Below are 16624 nucleotides of genomic sequence, written 5' to 3'. Positions count from 1 at the left end.
CACACAGAGCGAGATCAGTATCAACCTTTCTAATGAAAGAATATCCAATATTTTCATGGAACTATAAAAGAGAGAGTGAGTGTTATGGCAAAAAGCCTGGCCTCAGCAGCTTTGTGGGGGAAATGGTGAAATGTGACTGTGATTTATAATGAGAAAAGGTATCTACAACATACAATTTTCTACCTAGCTGCAAATAATAATTCATAGTGATGTCCCTTCTAGATAAAATACCTTTGCTATGGAGGACCCATGTGGTAAGATGAGCATGATAAATGTCAGACCAGTGCAGGTAACGGCCTTACAAACCATTAAGATTAGCTCCCTCTTTTTCCCCCTGATGATAACAGTAACCATGCTGTGAGTCTATGTGGTAATAATATCTCAGTACTGATAAATGCCAGAGCCAGGCAGAGGTGTTTATCATTCCCAGTTCAGAAATGCTGACTAAAGGTACCACATGTTGCCTATTTTTCTTCTTTTTTCAGCCAGATTACAATTAGCAGGGAAGTTGATTCATAAAACAGGGGTGTGCAAAATTACTTCTGTGCTTTAACAATGAATTAGCTGTTTTTCACCAGCTTCGTCAGTGCCTGTGTTTGAAACTAGGAAGCAATAAAGGCCATTTTACATTTGGAAGCGCTGAGATACATTCGGGGGGGGGGGGCAGTGGATCTTGTACTCTACATCATTTTCTCACTACGTCTTTCAGAATTTTTTTTCCCTGATTCATTTTAGTCTAACGTGCCTCAGTTAACATTAAGTCAAACTGTGGGGTGAAATTGTGTGGCAAAGCATACAGTAAGCAGAATTCTTTCTTTGAACAAGGGCTTGGACCATGTTTCAGGTGTACAGCTGTATCCCTCTGACCAAATTAAGATCTGGTCTTTTACATTACATGGGGCCATCACATAGATTTGGATCAAGTCACGGGGTAGGGGGAATTCAGCCAACTCTGACTTCTGTATGCAAAAGCGCACACCTGCACCATATCTCATTCCCAAGAGATGGCTAATCTGCTCCAAACAGAATTTGAGCAGTGCAGGGGTCTGCTGAGAAAGGGGGAGGGGTAAGAAAGCCATGTTTTGTGAATCTGTTCTGGCAGATTCCAAGCCCTAGCAGGCTTCCCCCCCCCCTCCAATGGCAAACACCACTGCTATGGTTCATAGGACGGAACATTTACTATGTGGGCGCTCCAACATGCAGGCCAAATAATTGTTGTAGTCCATCAAATCATCAAACAGCAAATATATAAATTGTCTTACAATGTGTCAAGTATCAAAAGAGACCCAGATCTGTAAAATAGTTCACTATCATTCAACACACATTAAAGCACTAATAATCCTCATCTCCACAGCTGCTATTCAGAATTTGTGATCAAATCTTAGTTGTATCCACTATGAATAAGGCTACTTTCTAGTTCACCCTTCTCATTAGAGTCAGTCATCGAAAAGATCTTTCTAATTTTGCCGGCAATCAAGCCAAATTAGTCTAGGATGCATCCAACTGAGCCACTTGGAGGAGCAGTCAACAAAATAAACCACAAATGCCTGAACCTACCACAAAGATACTGAATGCTATGTGGAAATCTATTTAGTTGAGATTCCTTCATTGCAGGGGGCTGGACTAGATGACCCTTGGGACCCTTCCAACTCTACAATTCTATGAATCGGCTCTAAGACAATTTCTTGATTCTTTTATCATTTTGAATCTTCCCATGGGATTCCTCCCCCCCCCCCTTTGAAGAAGGAGCATTAAAAATACTTTTGCTGTAAGTAGCACACACAGAAGGGCAGCTGTGCCTTAGTCTTTTTCTGTGTGGAATTGCTGTCAAAAGATTTAGAAAGCATCGTTTTTGTTCTTGGGGCAGCTGGTATTTGCTTATTCTGCCTCCCCTAAAGAAAAACAGGAGAGAGAGGAGAGGGGAATCTTTATTCACTTTCATACTATATACATGACTTCTTAAAATCAAACACACACACACAAGAAATAATAGTTTCCCCAGACTGTTCTTCACTTCATACAATGGCACCATGTTTAGCACTTCACTGCAATGCTGCTGAGGAGAACTGAGCAGAGTTGTGATACACGTGGATTGCAAGTTGGCCGTTCACTCATCACATGCGGTCGTCCGTTCTATAGTCTCAGCCTTCACTCCATTTATTTGCTTTTGTTTCAGATTTATCCGTAGGTAGGTAAACAGATACATAGATATATACCCACACCCAAGAACAAATAAATACTTTTCCATAAATTCCTCTGGTGGGGAAACTGTGGCCCTTCAGATGTTGTTGGACCCCAGAGTTTCACCATCCCCAGCTGACATGCCCAAAGGTCAGAGATGATGCGGGGGGGGGGGGGAGGTGTTCTAGCACCTTCTTGATAGCCACAAGTTCTGCATCCCTCATCTAAGCCATTTATGCCAATCCTTCTTACATAAGGGGCTGCACTGCAGTTATGAAACTACTGTAAGGTCTTCAATGGTTTCCTGTACGTATCTACCATGAGAAACATATCAGTCCCTTACTGTTTCAGGAGGAGGTTTTAAGCGATGAGATCAATTTATTTATTTATTTTTACTGCACTGTGTTGAAGCTAGGAACAAGACTCAGGTTATCTAAGACCTGCAGCATGTAAAACGGTTTCCCTGTGTCAGGGGCCTCTAACATTTATTTTATCTTATCTTTCATGAAACGAAAGCAGAGCTATACATGCTTCAGCATCTGATGCAAATATCTCCATCAGAAACCATATTTTAAGACTTGAAACCATCAATCGCATTAAAAAACACACACGCTTATCCTGAGTCAGTCAGCAGCAACACTGTTATCACATCATCAAAAGAAGTTTCACATCACAAAGGCGATTATAGGTCTCAGACTCACATTCTTTCATTACTGACTAATTGTTTTCTACAAAAAAGGCAGTTATGAAATGAGGAAAGGGGATACTAAGCAAAGGACAGGATGTGAACTAAGAATGTCAATGTAGCTACGAATTTGATCACAAGAGAACTTGAAACTAAAGTATGGTACTGTATTATGGAAAATATAATAAGAACAAAACAAAGTATATAAGCACCAGAGATATACATGTTTAAAGTTTGATGGGTTCAATCTATTGTCTGCATAAGGGCTAAATAGATCTAAGTAGTAATTAAGCAAATAAGTAAGATAGAGACACCTGTGGCCTAGTTTCTACTGAGGTGTTAAATCTGTGTCTGAGGCGTGCCACTTCACAAAGGGATCCACATCCTTTTCTAAAAAGCATCCCCTCCAATGAAAAAAGACATGTCATGGAGAAGGAATCTAGTTTAGCTTCCTTCCTGACTTATTAGTTGTTTATATGTGGGATTCCGCCCCCCTCCCCATGTGGAAGCATTTGATCACAGAAGCTCCCACCCACAGGTTTATGTGATATTGCTCAAACATAGCTCTTCTATTTCCTTGAAAACTTCACCTCTGTTCTCTCATAGAAAATGAGTGGATTAACAAATTATGAAATGCTTCTCCTCAGATGATGGATGCCATTTTTTAATGCCATACATGTAATTTGTTAACATAAAACTGTACTGTATTTAAATTATAATATTGAAATAATTATACTTGTATAGTTATATCCCTAGCTGGGAGGGAGGAGGCCTAGTTATTAATGGACACCACAGCTGTGCAAGTATGTTTTCATCCCCGCCCCCCCCCCCCCCCAGGCTGAAGGATGCACATAAATTGCAGTATAAACATTAATTGTTTTTCAAGTAACTTGGGTTGGCCGTGAAAGAGGTTAGTCATCACAGAGTTTGTTCATTACATTTCAGGTGGGCTGTATCCAAACTTGCATGAGTAGAAACCTGCTCATACAGTCAAGCTTCTCTGCCTTTTCTCCTCACTTGCAGCCCTCTTTGATTCCCAAAAGTGTCTTCCAAAGTTTGGAGACAATCAGAAAAGGCCTGGGATAGTTTAGGACCCACCCAACCTTAATTTTTTGACTAGTTGTTTCAAACAGATTTTAATACTACGTTTTTGAATTGCCATGACCTGCCCTGGAACCTTGTTTTGGTGGGTGGGTAAGAAATTGAATAAATTATAATACTAATCCTGGGGAAGGGGAATCGCCCCAAATAATCACCCCATTTCTGGCAGTTCCCCCTTTCCACTACAGCCTAGTGAAGCACATGTCAGGCTGTTCCTGGGGAGCCCTGACCCTCAGGAGAGGTTTTTCAGAGAACAGGAGATGAGAAAGGGTGAGAAATCTCCATTGTGTGTGTGTAGATCTCTGCTTGCACAAGTTTGGATACAGTCCATTAGAAAGTAATGTTCAAAAAGAGATATGGTTGTAACATTTCAATCTTAGCTTGAGACCCATATTCATAGTCTGAGGCAGCTTTAGCAAAAAGCAAAATATGCTAGATAGTAAAATATTGTTCTGGGATCATAACCTCTTTTTTTCTTTTTTTCCTCAGAAATTCAAGACAACAAAAGTAGAGTGAAAGTCATCAAAGACCTTGTACAGAAGCTCCCGAGACCAAACTACGACACCATGAAAATATTATTTGAACACTTGCAAAAGTAAGTTAAGCTACTAACTATAAAATGTGAGGTATTAGGAGTTAGACGCTTAAATTGCAATATGATTTCGTCCTCTTCTTATTGCTCTGCTAATAAGTTTTCTGCTGGTTGAAATTTAAGATATCATATCACTTCATCCAATATAAATGGCCCAGGATGAAACTAGACTTCCTAGTCAATCTTGGTCGCACAGTGTTAGTATTTTTTTAAAAAAAATATTATTCATTTCTCCCCTTTTCAAAGCTGGATGAGAGAAGCTGAATACTCTCCAACCATACCTCCTTATTCCCCATGGTTTCAGGCAATTTTCTCTGGTTTATGAATAAGAAAAATACCTGCCCCATCACAGCTTTAGCAGACAAACCATTTTGAAATGGTCAATACTCTTCATCATGTTTGCTTCACAGAACTAACAGAAGAGATTATAGAATCAGCGGGCACTGCTTTTATGTACTCATCTATGGGGGAAAAAGAACCAACTTCGGTTCCACTTAGGATAGAAAGTAGTATATTGAGTCTCGTGCGGACTCTCTAGAGAAAAGTTGGTTTCATGGTATTGGGGAGGGGACTCCTCCTACAGACCTAAACTATATTTTAATAAATAGTGGCTTTATATTTATTTTATATTATTTTTTGCTGTAATCATTAGCTCTCTGAATGTGTAATGCATCAATTGTTATTGTCATTTATATGCCACCTTTTGGCCAAAAACAGCCTCCGAGGTAGCTCACATGATTAACACACAAATAACAGAATTCAGTCAGGATATATTTTGCCAATGGTTGAAGATGTTTCACATAAGTTCGAAGAACCATGAGCTTTTCCATGAGTGATTGGAAGAAGAGCTCACCCAATGACATATTATGTAGACTCTGTAGCAAGTCTTATGCTTGTGCAAAGATGCTACACAAGTTCTTGTGTGAGCAGAAGAACAGATTTGGATGGACTTTTACTTTTGTCCTCAGTGCAAGAGTGCACACTGTAAAGGAAGGCGCCTTTCCTTCTTTGAGCGCTAGATGCCTTCTTTATGCAAAAGTGCATCTTTGGATCCAAAGGGGAACAGCAAGGAGTGTGGTGGAGTCTCCTTCTTTGGAGGTCTTTAAGCAGAGGCTTGACAACCATATGTCAGGAGTGCTCTGATGGTGTTTCCTGCTTGGCAGGGGGTTGGACTCGATGGCCCTTGTGGTCTCTTCCAACTCTATGATTCTATGAGCTCTTCCTCTCTTGAATAATTCAATGATTGGGTTTTTTTGTCCTTTTTTTGCAACGTTCTTCAACTTAATTTAAAATAAGTACTGTTGAAAAGGTGTTGTCATTATTTCCTTGAGACTGCACTGTCTTGCAGCACCATTCAGTGTTACCAGAGTGATATAATCTACTGACCACATCCTGTGGGATGCTCTCGCTGCCACTGATGCTCTCTATTTTAAATTAAATTAAATTAAAATCAGACAGAAAGGAACACATGATTTTGGTTTTGGTTTCCATGACACATGGAGAGTGCAGGAAGAGTTGTCCTAGGCTTTCTGCACAATTTTGCAGCGCAATAACAGAAATACTGTTGCAAGCACCTAGCAAGTGGTTAGCAAGTAGGCTGCTCTAGCTGTGCCCATTGCCTTCTCAAAGCAAGTACTTCTGATGACCACCACCTCTATCCAATGCCACCCATAGCTGTGCAATAGTTCAAGCATACTGAGAATGTGATGTTCTTTGCAAATTATCAGTGTAACCCACACACCCATTGAGACCATGTGTTTTGGGTGTTTAGTACTCCTAATGCAGTAAGTGCAACATTATAATATTTTCTTAATTGTTAGGTTTGTACTGGATAGGAATTCTAATAGCAAATAAAAAGCCTGATTATTGGCACTTGGGATGAGCACATGTTTAAAGCTTGCCCTCTGTTACAGAAACAGTTCCACCATTGTTGTAAATAGTTTGCAAGGATAAACATGAGCCAGAAACTTTGGAAGCACCATATTACCAAAATCTGCTCCTGTTCACAGATAGGCACAAGTTGAGCAGGACTGTTTGCAGGTTCTGAGGCTATAGCTGTTGCCCTTGGATTCTGATCCAAGTGGGAAAAGAAGCTCAGGGCTTGTAAAATTTGCCTCTCCTCCTGAGCTGGGCCTGAACTTGATTTGATTTGATTTTATTATTTATATACCGCCCATCTTTGTTTCTGCACCCAGCAGAACTTCACTGGGCATCACTACTAGCATCTTTACTCAAACTGAGCAAATTTGTGACAGCATGGGCAAGAGACTTATCAATATAGCCTACTGGACATCAGCAGGGAAAGTATGGTCCAAAGTTGTCACCAAGAAGGGTTAAAATGGGGCAAAGCAAAAGATGGCAGGAAGGAACTTGGCAAGTCAAGTGTGACATGTGCATATTCTAAAGACATGTATGTCAGGGATGATGAATTTGGTGGACTACAATTCCCATCATCCCTGACCATTGGCCTAGCTGAACCCCACCCCTGCTGTATGTTTTCAAGCTGATATCAGGCTCTGCCTATATGATTGTTTCTACCTCTTCAAAATGCCACACCAAGGGGGATCTGGCGATATTTTACATCTTTAAAAATTATTTTGATTTATTAGTTTTTTTAACGGTTCTCCTCTAAAGTACAAATCAAGACTGAGATTTTCAGATTTATGTCTGTCAATCACAATCATAACAGTAATAGAGGAAAAGACAGGATCTAGATTGCCTCCTCCTTCACACTCTCCCCTCTTCTTTAAGTGGAAAGCACTGAACCCAGATGCCCAACTGTGGCAGAGAGTCTTCCAGCAACAGCATCTGGCTTCTTGGCAGTGACTTTCAGGCAAGTTGTCTGGGGAGCTGTGCGGCTGCCTCTTGGTTTATCACGTGGATCAGTTACTGTGGCCTGTCTGGCTGCTTTGCCCAGGCAGAAGCCAATTCCTTTTGATTCACCTTTGATTTTTCAGAAACTTGTTCATTCCATTTGTGTGTGTGTGTGTGTGTGTTTTGAAGCCACTTGTGTTTCGCTGTAGGGCAGCACTCACTTGCATATCCAAGCATCTTTTCTCTTTCTGCTAGATATAAAATCATCAGCCTTTCTGTCTCCCCATCAACGCTGTTAGTTCTTTTAATAACGTCTTCAATCAATTTCACTGCCCCTTGTTATACAGCAGAGAAAATTGATCACAAAAAGGGGGAAATAATAAAACTCCACAAATATCTAGGTTGTTTAGCACAGGGTTCCCTGCCCCCCCCAAACCATGAACATACTATACAACTGAGATGGATTCTCCCCCCCCCCCCCCCCCGTTTGAAAATTTGGCTTCATTCTCACATTTTCAAAGCACCACGAAGAAGCAGCATCTAGCACAACTGAAATCAGAGTCTCAAAACGGTGCATCCTTTGCTGGCTTTATTGCACAGCAAAGATCTCTCGCTTCTGGAAACTATATTTAACAAAGGAGATTTATTTTTACCTATTATAAAAAATATATATCCCAGCCAACAACCCACATGTAAGAAGAATGCAACAGTAGCTCACGCAAAAGGAAGCTATGACAATGTGATGACAAGTTCAGCAGCCATACACAGAATGCTGTGGATAAATCAAAAATTAAAGCTATTGTATGACAGCTAGGAACACTTTGCAAGCGAAGTCTGCAAAATTTCCATTATTATTATATTTTGGAGGGAAGAAAGATGCAGATTACACATGTGATTTCCATTTGCTCCAGCCTTTCTGCAGGTTCAGTCCAGCATGGATATTAAACTTGTGTGTAGTGGCTTGTTTGCTTTCCCCCAGTGTGGTTGAATGAGGAGACTAAACTCATAAAGACTATACAGACCTTAAGAGAACAAATCAAATCAGACATAGCACCTTGCATATACGGTGTTTTTGCACATGGCACTAAAATGCCTTTGAGCTAATGCAAAAAAGGAAAGTAGAAGGAAGCTAGTTTTAAAACTGAGAACGTGCTCCAGCCAGGGTTCTTATTGCATTCAAAATGCTGGAAATGCAAAAGGCACTGAGAACATACAGGCCACATTCACACCATTCATTCTAAGCACTATGATACTACTTTAAACAGTCATGGCTTCCGCCATGCCAAGAGTTGCAAAGACGGTCCTGTTCCCCTCACATAACTACAATTCTCAGAGTGGCTTAGCAGTCAATCCCTTCTCACAGGGAACTTTGGGAATTGTAGGTCTGTGGTGAGAATCAGGACCTCCGAACAACTCTCAGCACCCATAATAGCTCCCAGAATTCTATAGAGGAAGCCATGGCGGTTTAAAGTGGTATAATAGTGCTTTAAATGTATGGTGCAAATGTGACCATAGTCAGAAACAGTATAGAAGATTGCAGAGGTTCATGGTTTCTAGAATGATCTGACTGTGGACATCCACCAATGGAATTTTATTGATTTGAACCCCTGACCTAATCCATTTCGCTGAATTGCCATTAACACTGTGCTCACAATTTTAAAAGCAATCCACAATGTTCCCACACTCTGAATCAGTGTTTCCCAACCTTTGGTCTCCAGCTGTTTTCGGACTACAATTCCCATCATCACTTGCTAGCTAGGGAAGATGGGAGTTGTGGTCCAAAAACAGCTGGAGACGCAAGGTTGGGAAACACTGCAGATGGTGGATTACAACCCTTCATATTGGTTGTGAGACATTTGCATTTTGTACTTCAGTATTAACTCAAGATCAAAATGAGTCATAAGAATGATCCGATATAGTTGTAAGATAGAAGACACGGCACAGTTCTCCATCGCTAGTGATGCATACATTTTAGCCACCTAGTTTTGTGGATACAAAGGTGTGGCACTACAGCCGTATTTCAGTTTAATGAGGTAGGTTCTTATGAAACCTACAGGATTTATTAACATAACTAAAGCCCTACTGAATCATGCCAAAAAACCATCTAGTCTAGTGGGAAGAACACTATTGCATAACTCTGGTCCTGCTTGAGAGTTTACCATAGGCATCTGATGGTGTCTGTGAGAATGTATTGCTGGTCTAGATGGGCTCTTGGCCCAATCCAGCAAGGCTTTGTTGTTTCTCTTACATTCATATAAATTGTACATACTTTGGCTATATAAAATGCAGGCGTCCCCCCCAAATGGAATGCAAAATGCTGTTGCTTTCACCCAAACCCTTTGGCTTGACTCTTAATTCCCCTGCTACAGTAGGATTGGCCAGCTGTAATTTTGCACTAGCAATTGCTCCCTGACCCAAAAAGGCAACATGTAGGTAGGTTTCAGGTGATGTGAGGAAAAATAACCTCTCCTGTTCCCTTTGCACTGCATCCCAGTACCTCTCAGTCAACAGAAAGTCAAGGAATGCGCTGAGAGAATCAGCATTTTCAGTGCCTTCATTTTTATCAGCCAAGATCATATTATTGTGATCAATGTAGGATTAGAAGTTCTCAGGCAAGAGACAGGCCTCTTTCTCGTGAAGAGCTACAAATCTTCATATTAACGTGACTAGTTTGAAAGTTAAGAGCAAATCTGCAAACTGGAATGCACTCCACTTGTAATGGGAACAAAACGCTGGCAGTGAAATACAAAGAGGGGAAGAGAGACCTAAATCACAGCACAATGACCTCCCTTAAGGCATCTGCCAAAGAGACGGTGTTTTTTAGGCAGCTTCTGTGAAACAGCGTCTTGATGTCTATGCCACGTAGTGATTTATTATTGTGCCTGAGAAACTGGAGCGGTGGGGTGGGGGATGTCAGTAGTATGTGCCTAAGCAACCCTGAGCCTTTGGTCATAGAAAAGACTTCAGCATTGTGGGCACCACACCCACACCTACTGATGTGGTCCCAGTTTTTTCTTTGGAGGCACCTAATTAAGAAAACCTTGACTCATTTACATGGATACGTTTGATCTAAATTACACTCTAAACCACACCAAATTAAGAGCATCTGTGAACGTGAAATGTTTGTTCCCTTCGACTGGTAGAGTGGGGCCGGCTCTGGGCTGCACATGTTCAAGTGACGAAAAATATTTCAGATGTAGCATGCTTCTCAGACCTACTTTTCCACTAATAATTTGCAGGGAGCTCAACTAGTATCTCTCTTTCTCCCCGCAATCATTACAGGCTGTCTAAAAAAAGTTTCACTTTTCTTTTTCTTCTAAAGCCAAAAAAGAAAAGAGGTAAGTGGCCACCTACTTTGTTGATACTGATGTGGTCACTGCCAGAAAAGCAAATCCAACAGTTGTCAAGAGTTGTCGCTGACATATAGGGCTAATTCCAACTAAATACTTTCCCAGAATGGAGCAAGGAATCTGTTCTCTAGTTTAGTGATCTTTCTTGCAAAATCCACAAGTATTTTGCATTTTCTGATGTATTTTTTTCATGCATATAGCTCTATGAAAATAGGCGGGGGGGGGGGTGTTACATTGGAATTGGCTCAGTCTTATCTTCGGAAATCATTCAGGAATCTGAACCAAAAGCTATCATTTGGGCTTTTCACAGATTGCATTTTACTCCTCAAGTTCTGCATGAAGAGTACCTGCTTTGATTTGGTAGCTGCAACAACACCTTTAAACACCAGGTCAAGGCAATTCACTAGGAGGATAAACAAGAATCTGTAGGCTCAGTTGTCTGTCCACAGCAGAGGCTAGTACATTTTAATTTGGTACCCTTCCAGGTTTGTTTTCGACATGCGTTCAGTGGTAAAGAACCAAAATGTCAACACCATAGACCATATTGAAAATACTTTGCACAGGACTAGTGTCAAGGGTTAGCACTGTTGGGCTTCTTTCAAGAGCCCAATCCCAGCAGAGGCCCACTCAGAAGAATCTGCCAGACCTGCTCCTCATCTTCAGCATTGCAATCTGCCTTTTCACTCACCTCTCACCATAGCCTAGCGATAGCAATGGTCAAAGGAGGGGCTGTAAATAATATCGCCTGCTAGATCACTGGCTTTCTGCCTGGTAGCAATGATGAAGTTCAGAAGTAACAGAGGCTGGTGATAATGGTGGTAAGGACGTAGATTCACTTAGGGGGGTGGGTGGGGGCAAGAGGCTCCTTGATTTAGGGCCTTCCAAAACCTGGAGCAGATGTGACCTTTGTAAAGTTGTTATCTACCAATCCAACTGCAGTGGCCTATCGTGGGCTTCCTTCGCTTCCTGGTTTTGATGCATGCATGGATGGGACTGTGACAGGAGAGGGAATGACAATATATGGCTTGATGACTCCATTCAGCTTTGTCATATGTTTTGTTAGACTGCCCTATGTGACATAGCGAAATGCATTTATAAACACAGTTTTGAATATCATTGATATTCTACAAAGCTATGTTTATAAACGTACTTTGATATGTTGTCTAGAATTGTGGCTCAGTTTTGGAAGTCTGTATGCCAGCATGGAACTCCTGAGAGTTCTATTTACACACACTGAGAGAGAGTATCTGCATATTTATGGTAGTTTTATCATTTTAAAGGAGATTGTTGATGTTGGCATTGTTGGTATGGCTACTTAGAACTTAAAAAGAATCCTGCGTGATCAGAGCAATGGCCCATCTGACACACCATCCTTTTCTTATAGTGGCGAACCAGGTGTCTATGGGAAGGCCCCAAACAGGGCCTGAGTGCAAAAAGAATACCCCTCAAGTGTCCTGGAAAAACCGGGATATCTTCTTTTTTTGTGCACGAGAACAGAGGCCATTTTCGGCGTTGTGATCTTGCAGAGTTTTGCACCGAGATCTCACCCTGGAAAAACCATCTCTTTGGGGTGGATGGTATGAAACAGCACTCACCGCTACTACACAGACATGACTTTGCTGCTTTCCCATCATTAGGAGACCCCCCATCATTAGCAGATATAGGTTGTTGTTTTTTTAATTCTCCTTAGGGCAAGATAGAAGCACTACCTTAAAGTCAGGGCTTTCCCCCCAGCCAGAACTCAGTTCCAGTACCTCTCAGATGGGTGCCATTGCCATTATAAGAGAACAAGGGAGGTGTTCATGGTGAGTTCTGGCAACTCTTTATTCTAGAAAAATAGTACTGCTTAAAACTATTATACTGAGAGGAAAGGGAACATGAGGTTAAACCATTTTTTACAAGCCCTTTTGATTTTATGGTGTTCACAGCCAAACCCCTGGATTTGGCCCAGTGTGTTCTGAACTGGGACAAAGTTCAAAGACGACAGGCTTGAATTTCAGCCAGCTTCATATTTTCCCCTTCTTCCCTTTTGCTCCGCAAACAGTTTGAATTACATAATTTCAGTATCAGAATGAGCTATAGTTTACCTGTCAGTATTTTACCTTTCACATTCAAGCTGCGACCGATACTCGATCCCATAAGACCTTGTTCTTGCATATTATTAAAAATTGCTCCATGGCTTTTTAAGCAAAGGGTGGAGGCCTTATTTTTATTTTGAAAAAGACATGAGTCCTTTTGTTTGAAGTGATTTTAATACATTTGTCTGATCTACTGCCTTTTTTGCAGTAGCTGGAATGTAATTTGAATATATTAGTACTTTCAGCAACAGTGCTCAGGGAGCCTAGTTAATAACTTATGCATGGATACATAGATACACTTCAGACAGAGGTAATGTTTTAGCCCTTGTGTTGGTAATACTTAGAAAGATGGAATGAAAGAGTCTGTTCTTTTCCTGCCCTTTGTTGTGGCCATGCATTGTGGGGGTATGGAGCCAGGGTTCTTTCTGCTGCCTACACAGCCTGGATTCAATAAGCAGTTCTATATGTATATTATGACAATGTGGTCAAGGAAACCAGATTTCTCTCTCTCTCTCTTTTACTATACCTTTGTGTGCCTGTATGGCATAACAAAAAAATCTGGTGCTTATTTTTCTTGTACTCATTCAATATGTTAACATATTCATAATTTGATACAGGTTATGTTCATCATATAATTAAAGTTGGAGTGTTAGATGAAAAACCAGCAAGATGTTACATGAATGGAAAATATTTGTCCTTTCATACACGAGTCATTACGGCGTTGTATAAAACTGTAAATCTGACGAATGATCACTAACCCTTGCCTGACTGTTTGTTAGATTCTTTTGAATCCTAGCCCTATTCAGGCATCTCCCCACCACCCACCCCACACCACCCATACCCTAAACCGTATGACAGAGGAGGGCGGATAGGTGCTCCCTGGCCCTGGCCCTGGCCCTTCTAATGCATGACCATCCATCGCTAGCTTCCACACAAATCAGTAGCTGGACTGCTTCTACAGGAGGCCTTCTCTACTCCACATGTGATATAGAACTCTGGTTCATTAATTAATTGGAATCACTTTTGAGGAAACTTCTGAATAGCATTTCAGTCATCCTGAAACTGTGGACCAGACTAGCTCCTAGGCTTCCTGTCATATATTGCATATAATGTTGTTTACTAATCTGTATAATGTAGATGTATCATCAATACCTTCCGTGCACCTTCTGAGGATTGTAATGAGAAGTCATAACCAAGATATAATGCAGATTGAATTCCCTCCTTCCCCAACCTCCACCTTTCTCCTTTCCTTTCAAAATTTATTTCCTCAAATCTAGGAAAGTAAAAAATGAAATTGTTCTCCTGTCACAGGTTTCTCTGATCTTCCCAGCTTCTTTTCCTCCCTAATACTGACTTTTTCTGGGATAACTCTTTCTGTAGGAAGCTTCTAGGTTATGATTCACAATGTGACATGTGAGTTCATACTCTACCTTGCTCAAATCATGTGTCTGCACAGCATTATTCACCAATCACAGCCTTTTTCTTGTCAATGATTGCCAGAGGCAGTAGAAACAGTGAAGGATATCTATTGTGAAAAGTCCAGTTTCAATGTGTTTCCCCAATTTATTTACTGACCTTCGATGTAACAGCCACACTCTTGACCCTCATGAGATGGAGCCTAGGGGGAAATGGCACTGAGCACCAATTCCATATCCTGTTGTTCTGTAGTCTAAATTAAGTGCTAATTAATTACCCCTGGCATCTTTGCCTTTGCCTGTCAAATTGGATTTAGGATATTCCTTCAGCATTTAAACAAACAGCCTTCTATCTCCAACTGAAATCCCAAGAGTTAATCTTTCTTTTTCTTACAAATCCATATTCAGAAAGGAAACAAATATGTCCATGTCCAGTGCAGGTAGCACTGAAATTTAAAGGAACAAGGATTGGTATTGTCAATTTTGATTAATAGCCCTTCATTAATAAACATCCTGTTACTCGTTTTCCACCTGCAGTTGCTGATGTTCCCTGGAATCAATTAACTCATATAATTTGATTTATTTTACAAAGACATTTTTGGATGTGTTGTGTTGATGATAAAGCTTTCTGTGTTTGCAGTTCTTGATTCAAAGTGAGATTGTTACCTAAGTGCTCTTTATTTTTTAATGTTGCAAGGAAATGTGGCTTCAGGCAGTCTGGAACTAAAAGAATGAAAGTAAATTTCAAAACTTAAAGCTGAATTCATAGAGAAGTATCTGTTGCCTACTGGGATATGTACATATCAGCTGTGCATAGGCGGTGTTATTCACTAGACTGGACGACAGAATGAAAAACAAATAAGCTCAGCAGCTCCATGGCCAAAGGTTATAAAACCAGCTATGATTCTAATTATCTGTCCTTCCACAAGCAAATGAGGCCACATTCCCCCATGAATAGGAAATTAGACAGAATAAGCAAGAAATAGGTGGATGTTTCCCACTCAGTCCAGGGAGGGCATTGTGCAGGCCTGTTGGGTCTTCCCATCACCATGCTTGATCCAAGAGTACACTTAGATTATGTCTAACATTTCTGTCTTCTGGGAATGCTGCAATTGTTGATCTTCTCATGAGGAATCTCTGACAAGCTTCCAAGGCATTATGGGATCCCAGAATTTAGTTTGAAAAACAATACTTTAAAACATTGACCCTAGTTTGGTTAATGTGAGTGCAATGAAAATGCAGAGTTAGGTCAAATCTTCTGTGAGGAGGTGCTATTAGGTTTTGGGAAACATAGGGAGAGGGTGGCGCTGTGGTCTAAACCACTGAGCCTCTTGGGCTTGCCAATCAAAAGGTCAGTGGTTCAAATCCCCGCAACGGGGTGAGCTCCCATTGCTCGGTCCCTGCTCCTGCCAACCTAGCAGTTCGAAAGCATGCCAAAAAGTGCAAGTAGATAAATAGCGGCAAGGTAAACGGCGTTTCCGTGCTCTGCTATGGTTTGCCAGAAGTGGCTTAGTCATGCTGGCCACATGACTCGGAAGCTGTATGCCGGCTCCCTCGGCCAATAAAGCGAGATTAGTGGTGCAGCCCCACAGTCGTTCACGACTGGACAACTGTCAGGGGTCCCTTTGCCTTTACCTTGGGAAACATACTGATAAGAAGGCAGCAAGAGTAGAGAAATTGCAAAGGTGCAAGTTATAGGATGGAATGAAATGCTAAGTTACTTCCTGTCTCAAGGAAGGGAGACAGAAAGAAGATGGGTCCCAGAGTTGAACTGCTGCCTGCAGGTGCAACATTGTAGCTGGGCCCAAATTGGTTGGTGGCCAATCTGCCTGTGTGTCTTCAATAGTGAGCAATCAGAAAAAAAGGATCAAGCAGTGGATAGAATGGGCGGGTGCCTTCATAGTTTGCCCTTGAGCTAAGTACAGCCACCAGTGCTGGGTTTCCTAGAACCCTCCTAAAGTGGTTCCAAAAACAGAAATCTTCCTTAAGGGAGAAACCTAAGTTGGTGTTTCCATAAGAGAAACAACAAACATGGTAGAGAGACAAGAAGATGGAGAGAGGAGACCAGAGAAAGGATCTAGCTGTAAGTGAAGAGAGGTCTGCTGTCCTAGGCATCTATAGCGTTGAGATAGCTTGAAGAAAAGAGACACACCTACAGCAGCCTCCTGGGGAATCAAAGAAGCCAAACAATGTTGGTGTCTGGGGGATGCCCAATTATAGGAAAGAGGTTTCCTGATGGTTGACAGTTGCTAAGAGAAAGGATCATTTTGTGAGAGACAGAGTGCTCTTGCATTTTGTAAGAGATGCTAAATGACATTCTGGGAGATACTAAATGACAAAGGGACATAAGTAATGAGTTGTTAGCAGCAATAACAAGAAGTTGTCCACTGCAGAGTTGCACAACTGGT

The 16624-nt window shown here is 41.2% G+C and overlaps 1 protein-coding gene across 11 annotated transcripts in view; it reads left to right on the top strand.

Moving 5' to 3' along the window:
- ARHGAP15 (Rho GTPase activating protein 15) overlaps positions 1–16624 on the top strand; it is a 370171-nt gene that overhangs the window by 341122 nt on the left and 12425 nt on the right. For all 11 annotated transcript variants that reach the window (XM_083410920.1, XM_083410912.1, XM_083410910.1 and 8 more), the window contains one exon: positions 4457–4562. In XM_083410920.1, the coding sequence (XP_083267046.1) occupies positions 4457–4562 (106 nt within the window). The remainder of the gene's footprint in view (positions 1–4456; positions 4563–16624) is intronic.

This window comes from Podarcis tiliguerta, assembly GCF_965153285.1.
Source record: "Podarcis tiliguerta genome assembly, chromosome: 1".
In the NCBI taxonomy this organism is placed as follows: domain Eukaryota; kingdom Metazoa; phylum Chordata; class Lepidosauria; order Squamata; family Lacertidae; genus Podarcis; species Podarcis tiliguerta.
Note: the sequence above shows the minus strand (reverse complement) of the source record. Positions and strands in the feature narration are given on the sequence as shown.